Source organism: Pelobates fuscus, chromosome 5 (genome assembly GCF_036172605.1).
Source record: "Pelobates fuscus isolate aPelFus1 chromosome 5, aPelFus1.pri, whole genome shotgun sequence".
In the NCBI taxonomy this organism is placed as follows: domain Eukaryota; kingdom Metazoa; phylum Chordata; class Amphibia; order Anura; family Pelobatidae; genus Pelobates; species Pelobates fuscus.
In genome coordinates, this window is record NC_086321.1 from 6,115,019 (window position 1) to 6,128,048 (window position 13,030).

Below are 13,030 nucleotides of genomic sequence, written 5' to 3' on the forward strand. Positions count from 1 at the left end.
TCCAGCCAGCCTGGAGGCAACCGTAACAGCTTCTTCTTGCAATCACTGTCACTGCAATGAGCAGCTATCACATGGTAGAAAGGTTCACCAGTGCATGAATTATTGCATATATATTGTTATTGTATGAATACTCTCCCACTGCAATCACAATAAGTAACCAATGTAAGCCCCTATCCACACTGCACGGCATGAGAGCCGGTTAGGGGGCAGCATTATATAGAGGGGAAAAAACAGGAAACATTTAGATCCCCACATCGTGCCCTAAAATCCACTGGTAGAAACCATTACGTTATGTCCATAGACAATGGAAGAAGTGTGTTTTTACATTATTTGGCATTAAGTGTTGCCAGGAGATACTTTATATGAATAATAATGACTCAATCATCTCAATACAAAGTAAAAGCAATATCAGATCACACAGGGATAAGTAGGGTAAAAGGAGGAACAAAATAAGCATGTTCTTCCTGAGGGTCAAAAATAAATATTCTGTATAAGGATCAGAGAGTGAGCAGAAAATATAAATCTATATAGAGAATAGTTCTGACCCTGTGGAAGATTGTACACAGGGATAACTAGGGTAATAGCAGGGGATGCCTGAATCTTCTACAGGGTCAGAACTATTCTCTATATAGATATATTTTCTCCTCACTCTGACCATTATACAGAATACGTTTTACACCCTGGAACAACGTGGTTATTTTGTTCCTCCTACTACCCTACTTGTGTACGATCTGATGTGGCTATAACCCCGGATCATGGATCAGGTTCGAGATGGGTCAGTTTCTCCAGAAATGCTTTAGATTTACAGGAAGATCTCCTGAAAGCTTGTTATTCCAAGATAATGTTAGTCCAAAAATAAAATAAAGTTAAAATATTACCTGCATTATTTCCAGGATTCTGTTAAAATAGATTTTAACTTAATTAGTTTATGTTCTAAAATTGTGAAATCTAGAACAGTGACATCATTTAGCAACAGTTTCTTTCCAAGAGTCTCAGTTTCCATGTTTCCCAAGTTTCTATTTATATGTAAATGAATGGGAACCCTGGTGGGTAATTAACCTATTGTATGCAAAGTTACCCAATCAGCTGCCCCTTATTAGACCCATATTCACCCTCACTGCTCAGTAACATTCTGTATCCAGAGCGACAGACTGAGCGAGTGTCGATTCTATTCCTGGCTCTACTCATCTCTAGAAGGTAAGGACTTCATAGTATGGCAGTCTCAGTCCGGGTATCGATGGGATGAAGGGTTAATAGACTGTGGGAAAAGGGTTGGTTTATAGGTTATTGGTTAGGATGTGTGGTGGATTGGCAATTAGACGGTCAGAAGATTTTCAGGCTTTGTGGAAGTAACTGGCTGAAGACGCTGTGAATTCATGTACAAATATAAATATTCTTAAAATGAAAGCAATTCTAAAGCGTCTTCTCAAAGTTTTATCTGTTAGAATTTAGTACCAAAATAAATTAGTGTGATGTGAGCACTTTAAAATATAACGTTTATTGATGGACGTTAAAATATCCCAAGAAAGGGGGTATTAGTCTGTAGATAAATACATAGAAAGTAATAGTATATAAAGTAGAACAAGGGGGTGAAAAAATAGAATACAAAATGATAAAAATCCAAGTATCTCGAAGTAGATGGGATACAAAAAGGAGTCAAACGTTAATACTACACATTTAGGCACATATTTCCTGGTGGATAAAGAATCTAGTATACCACTTATACGCTGCACAGTTAACTGTTGCAACTGTGTATCACATAGCTTTTTATCATTTTGTTTTGTTTTTTCACCCCCTTGTTCTACTTTATATACTATTACTTTCTATGTATTTATCTACAAACTATAGCTCAATGCCCCCCTTTTTGGGAAAATTTAGTTTGGTAGTACAATTACAGGGTTTCAAACCCCTTGACAAAGTGGTGAAGCAAAGTTTCTCACTTGCGGTCAATTAGTGGTGGACGAGATCGATTCTTCGTTTTAGAATGTAGTATTTATGATATTTTGCCTTATTAAACCTTCCATCCTCTCCAGTAATCTCATTACTCACCGTTTTACTTTCTATATTCCTCTTTTACAGATCTTTTCCCCAGCTCACAGTTTCTTCAATTAAAGCTTGCCCTCCTCTCCACCCAAAATCCCATTGCTCTAATTTAAAGTCTCATAACTCTCTCTCTGATCATATTTTAGTCCACCCGACCTTCGCCGTGTCTTGTAGTTCTCTTGCCCTTCACCTCTGATACTGCATTCTAAAATGCTAAGAATGGAAATAAGGATTTACCCAAAATATAGTGCAATGGCTCATTTATAGAATTTAACATTTTTAAATTTCTTATACATGTTTAAATGTCTATTTTTAATAAAAGCCTTCATAGTGCATATGTTTTTGGGTTTGTACATTCACCATTTGATCTAATAATGTAAGGACAATAAACACACGTCTCCCCCACCGTTCTGCACAGCTAATTGCATACAACCTTTATTCTATCAGAGCAGTGATCCGGGTTTGTGTCCCCAAAGAAGGCACATTAACTGCATCTTCAGAGCACCTTCAGCCAATACCAAGACCTGTAGGCTAAATCAGGCAGCAATACATTTATACTAAATGTTTAATGATATCAATTACACTGATCACTTTCTTTGGTTTTAGAATGGCCGCTACAATCATGGATGTCACTAAGGAGACAGCAAAGGATCTTCTGAAGCTGGTGGGAGAGACATCTCAGACCATGACAAGGATGTCTGTAATGGATCACTTTGACCCAATTAAAGAACTGGGCAAAGGTTCTTATGGGAAGGTTCTCCTCGCCAATCACAGGCGTTCAGGTAAGTTACATTAGCTTGTATGCTCATCTCTCACCTTTTAAAAAAAACTGGAGTCCTTTATTTTATACAGAGTAAGTTCTAATGGATTTCTGCATTTAGCAGGGTAAAGTACAATGCCGATGCTTTTTGGCACCTCAAGAAATTGCTACAGTCCATAAACTGAAAGCCATGGTTTTATAAAACTATTATCTGTATAAACATGAGTAGCTGGAGATCACAGTATATTTTGTTTTGTTAACAGGACAGCTGGTGGCCTTGAAAATGCTGGTGAAGGAGAAGACTTTAGCAGATAATTTCCTCTTGGAATATAGTATCTGCGTCTACCTTGGGATTCATCCCCATATCGTTACCACCTTTAGAATGGCCTTCGAAACACCAAGCAACTATGTGTTTGTTCAGGAGGTTGCACCAGCTGGGACACTACATTCCATCATAACACCAAAGGTGAGGTTTCCAAAAATTGGCACGCATTTAGTTTTATGGTCTTAATAATCAATGTAATTCCCATGTAAATAAACACCCCCTACCCCCTTGTCCTCCTACCCATTGTTATTGTAAATAAAAATGAATCTCTTATGTCTGATGGATTCAATTATTATCTTCTCACCTTTACAGGTTGGTTTACAAGAGGACATTGTGAAGTGCTGCATTCTTCAGCTGACGAGTGCCTTGGAGTTCATCCACTACAAGGGACTGGTCCATCGGGACATCAAGCTGAATAATATTCTGCTCATGGACCATGAATGCCATTGCATCAAACTTGCAGACTTTGGACTCACCCGACTCCAGGGAACCTATGTACCAGGAATGTCCTGGATTATTCCCTACATGGCTCCTGAACTCTGCCTTGTTGCAGACAGTGAGCAGATATTATTGCACCCTAGCCTTGATGTGTGGGCATTTGGAGTCCTGGTGTATGTGATGCTCACTGGCTGTTTCCCATGGAAGGAGGCTTTACCAAGGGACCAACAATATTTGCAGTTTGTTCACTGGCAGGTATTTAAAGACACTGTGCCAATACCAGCTGAGTGGAGGTTGGTTACCACTGAATCCCAGCATTTCTTCAGACTAATGTTGGCCATTGATGCTACTGACAGATGTTCTGTATCACACATTGTGGAATATATTCACTGGCCATGGAAAGCCGATATCCCCCATAAGGACATTACATGAGGCACGCAGACCAAAAGTGGGCAGTAACTTAGGAAATCAAAGCTGCAGATTCCGGTAAGTCTGATTGCAGCCGAACGCATTTTTCAACTCACAAATATATCCAAGATTGAGATAGGATACAACAATAGTTTAAGAACTGATGTGTTTTGTTTAGGATAAGGGAACATTTTATCCACTATTTTAACTGCTAACTAGTTGAAATGTAGACAATGGTTTAAAGTAGCACGCTGTTACAGCAGTTTGTAGATATACCACAAAGAAAATATGCATGCAATTTGGTTTCCATTTCTCTTTGGGGTTATATAAAATCTTGATTTATGTATATTCATTTTGTTCTTGTATATTGCTAGACTTTGGTTAGTTAAAGGGATACTCCAGGCACCCAGATCACTTCTGCCCATTGGAGTGGTCTGGGTGCCAACTCCCATCACCCTTACCCTCTAAGTGTATTTATTGCAGTTTTTATAAACTACAATAGTTACTTTGCACGGCTAAGTCCTCCGGCTTCTTAAAACACGAAAAGTGTTTTAAACTACGCTGGACGTCCTGACGCTATGCATGAGGACCTCCAACGTCGTCAGTGTGGCAGAAGCAGCCACAAGAGACTGTTACTTAAAATGTTATATGTTATTCGAACTACCTTTCACTGAATGTACCGTGTATTTTACCAGCATGTTAATGTAATCGGTTCCCGAACCAGAAATGCGTAGCCGGTTCGGGAACCGATTGAAAGTACCGAATGCAAGACCACCCTGCTGTGGTCGTGTGCCTCCCCTTAATAGAAAGAAACAAGGTTGCAAGTACCGTAATTGGGTTCGTGGGTGGCCGCCGTTCGCCTAATCTCCACGTGGCGGCGGCCATCTTAACTCCCGAACAGCGGTGTTTGGTCGTCGAGCGTCTGGAACTAAAAATCGGACGCCCGACTACCCAGACACCGCTCAGACCTCCAGGACCACCAAAACGCACGATCTAAACTGCCGAACGGCCCGCCGTTCGGTAGTTTGAATCCCCCAGACTAGGGGATTCATCCGAACGAAAGATTAGAGTCGGATGGCTGAAATGTTCGGTATTTTGTGTTCAGGGAAATAGACCGACTACAGGGCCAGAATCCATGGAGCTGTTTTCGGCTACCGAATCCCTGCAGTCAGTCAAATCTTTAAATGGCTTTAACTCCCGAACCCCTGGTCTGATCTGGGTGAATATCTCACCCAGAACAGACCTACTAGGGGACCCCTCATTTGTCACCGTACCCCCTGTATTTAGGGGACATCCAGAAACTGGGGAAAACTCTGTTCCCACTAATGAGCTTAACTGTTAATCTAAGGGGAGGAGAGGGAGAGGAGGTGACTACGATGTGATTGGTTATTTTAAGTTACCTCCCTTGCATGGGAAAAAGACATAAAAGCAAATGTGTGAATAAAGCTGTCAGTTGACCTCCAAGCTATGTGTCGTCTAGTTCTTGGAGGGAAGGGATTGTAACTACGCTACCTGTTTTATACCTGTCTTGGATTGCTGTTCCTGTCTACCAGCGGAGCTACCTTGGATCATACCTTTACTCCGCTACAGTCAGAATCCCCATAGGAAAGCATTGCTGCACATTAGGTCATGGGCGAAACCTGACCCAGGACGGAGGGACATCGGCGCTGGATTCAGCTAAGTCACTGAAAGGGTTTTAACCCCTTCAGCAACATAGGGTGGGGTGGGAGAGGGGCACTGCAGGAACCTGCAGGGCCAGGAAAACAGATTTTCCTGGCACTGGAGAGTCCATTTAAGTAACATTTAAACTGGTCGATAAACTGATTGGTTTTGATGAATGGCTAGGTATAAACTCTATTTTTAAGTCTTATATAATGTTACAAAAAGGACTGTCTATGATACATTAATGATACGCGGTACCTAACCAGTATATGCAACAGTTGAAAGATTCTGTAAAATCCGTGAAGCTTGGAATAGCACAATCTATACATGCATTATCAAGGAACAATATACTTGGACTGTAGACCTCATTTGTGACACTAATGATACATAAAAGGGATTTAAATTTAAGAGCAATATAGAAAGACCCAGTTAGGGAGAGAATGGTCAAGTTTGACTGTAAGGTCAGTGCGTTTCAAGGCATAGCTTGTGTATGTACGATGAACGGTCTTGTACAGGGGTGGGAATGCTCTTGGGAGGGGTGGGGATGGCAGCAAGTATCCCTTTTGTCAATTGTTTAATAAACAATTTTACTGCTAAGCAAGGAACCCAGTTACACACACACACACACACACATCTTTAATGCAGTGTTGGTGATTTTGTGCACATGTGAATTGTTGGTTTAATGGTTACGGAAGCCATGCTGAATGAATATTAATTTATGCCAGTTACATACACACATAGTTTGAGAAGGATTTTGAGGTGTATGTGCCTTTTTCCTGTTGATATTATATTCTAAAATGTTTTTATTGTGTCCTTGTGCTACATTTTAACTTTCAGTCCTCCATAGCAATTCTATTTTAACCCAAATTATCACTGACCTTTAAATCTTTGTCTAGTGATGCACTAGGATTACAGTTGCTGATTCGTGTGTTTGATATAATGTCTCTTGTTTACACAGCAGGTAATGTAACCTCCTCCTTGGACAATCTGGATCTCACACGCACATACAGCAAGATGAACAGGGCTCCACCTGCTGCTTGTTGTAGTAGCGCAAGTTATTCCCCTAATGCAGAAGGTGTTACTCCCAAAACCATCAGTTGGTAAGTTCTTATTCTCACATCGTTGCAGTAAAAGCCAAGAGTTTTATGACATTACCTGTAAAAATGCCATGCAGAGCTTGGATAATTGCAACATTTCCTCATTTTATTTGATATAGTTCCATATAAAAATACTTGATGTGACATGAGAGCCCTGTTTTCCCTGAACAAAATGATACACAATAAGTTTGGGTGCCCTTAAAGGACCACTCTAGGCACCCAGACCATTTCAGCTTAATGAAGTGGTCTGGGTGCCAGGTCCAGCTAGGGTTAACCCATTTTTTTTATAAACATAGCAGTTTCAGAGAAACTGCTATGTTTAGAAATTGGTTAAGCCTTCCCCCAAATCCTCTAGTGGCTGTCTCACTGACAGCCACTAGAGGCGCTTGCGTGATTCTCACTGTGAAAATCACAGTGAGAGCATGCAAGCGTCCATAGGAGAGCATTGTAAATGCTTTCCTATGCGACCGGCTGAATGCGCGCGCAGCTCTTGATGCGCATTCAGCCGAAAGGGAGGATCGGAGGAGGATCAGAGGCAGAGAGCTCCCTGCTCAGCGCTGGAAAAAGGTAAGTTTTACCACTTTTCCCTTTTCCAGAGCCGGGTGGGAGGGGGACCCTGAGGGTGGGGGCACCCTCAGGGCACTCGTGCCAGGAAAACGAGTGTTTTCCTGGCACTAGAGTGGTCCTATAACCCCTTAAGAACACATGACATGTGTGACATGTCATGATTCCCTTTTATTACAGAAGTTTGGTCCTTAAGGGGTTAATAGGAAAGCAGTGAATTACGGTTTACTACAGACATAGTCAAAGTCCAGTACAATCAGTCCTTAAAGGGACACTATAGTCACCTGAACAACTTTAGCTTAATGAAGCAGTTTTGGTGTATAGAACATGCCCCTGCAGCCTCACTGCTCAATCCTCTGCCATTTTGGAGTTAAATCCCTTTGTTTATGAACCCTAGTCACACCTCCCTGCATGTGACTTGCACAGCCTTCCATAAACACTTCCTGTAAAGAGAGCCCTATTTAGGCTTTTATTGCAAGTTCTGTTTAATTAAGATTTCCTTATCCCCTGCTATGTTAATAGCTTGCTAGACCCTGCAAGAGCCTCATGTATGTGATTAAAGTTCAATTTAGAGATTGAGATACAATTATTTAAGGTAAATTACATCTGTTTGAAAGTGAAACCAGTTGTTTTTTTCATGCAGGCTCTGTCAATCATAGCCAGGGGAGGTGTGGCTAGGGCTGCATAAACAGAAACAAAGTGATTTAACTCCTAAATGACAGTGAATTGAGCAGTGAAATTGCAGGGGAATGATCTATACACTAAAACTGCGTAATTTAGCTAAAGTCATTTAGGTGACTATAGTGTTCCTTTAATGGGTTAAAAGGACACCATAATGACAGATTTCCTTCAATTTAGGGCTTCCCTGGCAATATTTATTTTGATCCGAAATTCTCCAGATACATGAAGTTACAGAAACGAAACAATCAATTCGGCAGAACAAAATCAATTTGGCAAAAACTAAATGTTTCACCACATCCAAATCTGTTTCATCCTCTAAGCTCACCCTAGAGAGGTGTCCTTTAATACAATGCCAGACACAGTGTAAATATGGGATTTAGGATATTAAGTTGGAAATTACCTGAGGTAATTCTTGGCTTTAAAAGTGCTGAATTGTGGGGGGATTTTCTACTGGCTCTTGCACAATACTCCTACAAGTTGTCCTCTTAAACTAATTAACAAGTTACATCATCAGATCACCCCACACCCCCCTTTATTCATTCATTCAGGGGTACATAGTCACACTGGGTGGAGTAGAACGTCCACTCACCTTTGTTTTGTAGATCTGCCCCCTGGTGGACAGATGGCTATTTTCTTCCAGTTTCTATAACACACCCCAACCCTTTACATAACACAATTGGGATGTTAGAAAGAATAAACAGAAATATTGTTTATCCCCAGCTCTCAGGTTTACCATATCAAACAATAGATATCTACACACTTGTTAAACCAGATACTGAGTACTAGGGCATTATAATTCATAGTCTGCCATTTATGCATATTGGGGTGTGTATATACTATTGTAATAATTTATGTTAATATTCCTAAATACAGGGTAAATGTTTTCAAAACCACAAGGTTTTGGATGTAAAAGATTTCAAAGAATGTACGAAGTTTAGACAGTTATTTAAATATACAAATTTATTTTAATCTTCGGGTATTAACATTCCATTACATATTAAGTCAAACCCTTACATGAATGAGTGGGGATTCCAAACTAAATTTCAATTTCGATAGCTCCTAGCTATGCAAACCTATTTATGGCTTACTGGGAGACCAAGTTTATAGACAACAGCCTAGAGTGGGGAGCGAACCTTGTCTCCTATAAGCGGTACATAGACGACATTTTTTTAGTGTGGAACGGTTCAGTGGATCTTTTAAATAAGTTTTTTAACCTTTTTAAACACAAATGATTGGGGAGTGACGCTAACAACAGAATTCAGCAAAGAAAGCGTTAATTTTTTAGACCTGACCATTTGTATAGAGGACAATGAGATAAAAACAAAAACCTTTTTTAAATCAGTGGACGTTAACAATTATATTTATTTGAACAGCTGTCACTTCTCCCCCTGGCTTAAAAATATACCCAAAGCACAACTGATGAGAGTTAGAAGGAACTGCACAGATCAAAGCACTTTTGAAATCCAGGCCATTAAGATTAAACAGGATTTTATAGAAAAAGGGTATGAGGAAATTTCTCTTTCCAACATGATAAAAGTAGTAAGAGCCATGGAAAGATCTTCCCTGTTAAAATACAAACCTAAAAATAACAATGAAAATAAGAGTCTGCCGCTCATTTGTAATTACAATCAAGAGAGTCAGAAGATCAGACAAATAATTAATAAACACTGGCCTATGTTAAGGAACGATCCCATGCTACACTCCATTTTACCAGAGAGACCACAATTAGTATACAGAGGAGCTCCCAATTTAAAACGAAAATTAACACACAATCATATTAGAGAAAATACACCTACCCCCTTCTTCCAGAAAGAAGGTTTTTTTGGCTGTGGACAGTGTTTAGCATGTAGAAGCACGAAAAGTGTAAAGAGACATATTACAGAATTCCATGACTCAAAAGGAGAAAATAAGTATAAGATACGCCAGATGATCACATGCTTTTCAAAAAGAGTAATATACGTTTTAAAATGCTCGTGCAATTTATTGTATGTGGGCAGGACAAAACGCCCTTTACAAACTCGTGTAAATGAACACATTAGAAACATAAAAAAAGGTTATGACAAACATAGTGTTTCAGAGCATTTTAATTCAGTACACAATAGAGACCCCCAATGTCTGGAATTTATGGCAATCCAAAAAAAATCACACTCAACTGGCGAGGGGAAGATGAGATTAGGAAATTAGGCAAAATAGAAACAAAATGGATTTTTAACCTCAACACTTTAGCCCCTGCAGGTCTTAACGCAGATTTTGAGCTATGCCATTTTTTATGAAAAAACCATGTATACTTTTTAATCACCAACGTTCGCCTTCCACTGGTGTTAAAAGCATTTTATGTATTTTATTTTCTTTGCATGTTTTTTGTATAGATGTGATACCACCTTTTAAATAAGGGAGGCAACAGATACACTCACCTAAGGAAAAATCCACACTAACTAGGAAATAAATAATTAAATGTGTATTTGGAAAAATGTTTTTTGCAGAAAATAGGCTCTATGTATAAAAAGCACATCCTAAGCACAAGTCACTTTTTTCCCACTAAATTTAAAGGAACCTGTATGTCTTTTAAAAAGGTTCACATAAAAAGGGTTTATTGTGTTTTTAAGATAAGATTATATATTGAAAACGGAATAACTTCAATGGAAATGCTAAAAAAGGCTAGTAAAGCATTTTTTCTGTGTTATATATAAAGAGCATACATAAGAACATTTAACTGTACACTTCTTTCTTTTATTTTCGTTTTATTATTGCAATTGAGCCAAATAGGCTCCAAATATGGACTTGGCAAATCGCCACTTTCGGACTACAATCCCCATAAACGACCGGACGAAAACCGGAAGTGACGCGCTGGGCGCAAAGCACTCTGGATCCTGTAGTGCCGAAAAACCGGAAGTGACGCGACGGCTGTTTAGCCACGTCAGGTGATCGGAAGGACCATTCCGATTGGAAGGACGCATTTTAGGCGGGATTTTACAGATTTAAAAGTACAGAGCATCAAGAAGTCTTTTACAAGCTGACTGAGGAAGCCGTTTTACCGGCGAAACGCGTTTTAGCTTTTAAAGTGGACTTAACATTTTTATTGGAAACCACTAATACTCATAATATATTTGTTCTTATCTGTTTTTTATTTTCTAGAAAGTATTTTATATTGATTATTTATACATTGTAATAAATTCATCTATTTTTTACTACCAACTGTATCCAGTACCAGTGATTCCAGGGAAGGGGCAGTGTCACCCCACAAATTGACAGTGTCAATCATATACCGAGTGGAGAGGAGAATACACCATCCAACTTGGAGAGAGGGGTCGTGTGATCTACCTTTAAAGACACAGACGTGCACAAGTTTAGAGCCTAATTCACTTGAAAAGGCTCTAAAAAATGTGAGCGTAGACATAATTGTGAACTCACTCAATTTCCAACCACAGTGTTTAATATACTGCACAATCATTTGTATATATTCTTGTTTTCTTTTGTATATTCACTATATTGGAGAACGCAAAGGGTACCTGTCTTTGAACCACAGGTAACTTACTGTAATCCTTCACCAAACACAGCGCTGCACTCTTAAAGGTAGAGGACCCAAGGGGTGGCAACACCAATTGGGCCTGAAACCTTTTTTGTATCTTGGTGATTATCTTCGAGACAAATGATTTGACCAACAATCCTGCAGTATTTAAGTTTCATACGGACTATTGCAGGTTATATAAAAAAAAAATAGGTAAAAATTGGCTGTGTATAATTATATAAAAGTATCAAATATATTCTTCCTATCTGGGAGTGTATGATTCTACACTTTCATAATGGATTTCCCACATATTCACCGGGAACTATAGGGTATAAAAACTGCACAGAACCTCACCCATAAAAAAGGGACTGGAGGGGGCGGGGTCCGACCGCCATGCTGACCGGTCGCATGCTACTGAGGCTCCTGATGAATCCACACTAAAATCAGCAGAAATCATGGTCCCACCACAGGAAAATGTGAGCAGAGATCCATTAGTGTGCACAGGAGATGGTGGACGCCACTGCAGACTCCGAGATCGGGAGTTTTGGGGCCTTGCGGTGCAAAACTTCGGAGCCTTCGGCCAACTTGGGTGAGACGCGGGGCAGACGGCCGCTGCCCTGCCGACAAGCCTGACTATCCCGCCAAAACCCTGTGACACCTCCAACGGGCCCCGTTCTCCCCCCCCCCCCTTGGACCGGGGGGGGGGTTATCCCGGTCCCCACTGGTGGGAACTGACTCTCCGCAACACCCCCCCCCCCCCCCCCCGCGGGGTATGCACAACATCAGGGGCCCTGCCTGGCGGTCTTGAGGCCCACACCGGGCGTGACTCTGCCAATCACCCATCACTCACAGGCAGCCCCAGCAACAGAAAGCATTTCATACTCACCTGGGGATTAAGCGGTGAATCCCTACTGTCTCACCTCCGCACCGTGAACTTAGGCCTGGTCTCCACGACGGCCTTCCTGGGTCCTGAGCCCTAGAGGTCACCCCTCCAACCGCAGCCCAATGCCTGGACTGACTACACTTACCGGGAAATCCGTTGCCGGCCTTCAATGGAACCGGAACCGAGGGCACAGATGGTTGGCTCATACAGAGCCCGGGGCTGGCAGCGTGGCACACACCGGAGCCACCCCAATAGCTGGACGCAACTACTGCCCCACACGGATCGGAGGCACAGGAACAACACGACCGGCAAACCTTGCACACCTGACAACCTGCCAACGGGGAGCAGAGGGACTTTCCCAAAGAAACCCAGTGGAGCCATTCAGTTTGGTTTTGTTTTTAGTTGGAAAGCTTATTATCACCCTTAATTCACCTTAAGCAAGCCGTATTAATGTTATGCGATAAGGGCTTCATGCTGCCTTCAGTGACCCTCACCAGTTATGCTATACACCATGTGGACATTTAATGACTGCCTGATCATCAGATGCAATGCTATACACACTCCTGTCGTATTAGTTATGACATAGTACAGCTTGAACAGTGTAGCATCTTCACGTTCTTAGCAGTGTTATCATTGTACCACTTATATTATTTTGCACATA

At 40.9% G+C, this 13,030-nt stretch overlaps 1 protein-coding gene across 1 annotated transcript in view; it reads left to right on the forward strand.

Annotated features, from left to right (window-relative positions):
- Positions 1-3,998, forward strand: part of LOC134610529 (serine/threonine-protein kinase SBK1-like) — a 29,285-nt gene extending 25,287 nt beyond the window's left edge. The window contains exons 2-4 of the mRNA XM_063453493.1: positions 2,650-2,825; positions 3,067-3,269; positions 3,441-3,998. Of these exons, the coding sequence (XP_063309563.1) occupies positions 2,650-2,825; positions 3,067-3,269; positions 3,441-3,998 (937 nt within the window). The remainder of the gene's footprint in view (positions 1-2,649; positions 2,826-3,066; positions 3,270-3,440) is intronic.
- Positions 3,999-13,030: the final 9,032 nt, after the last annotated feature.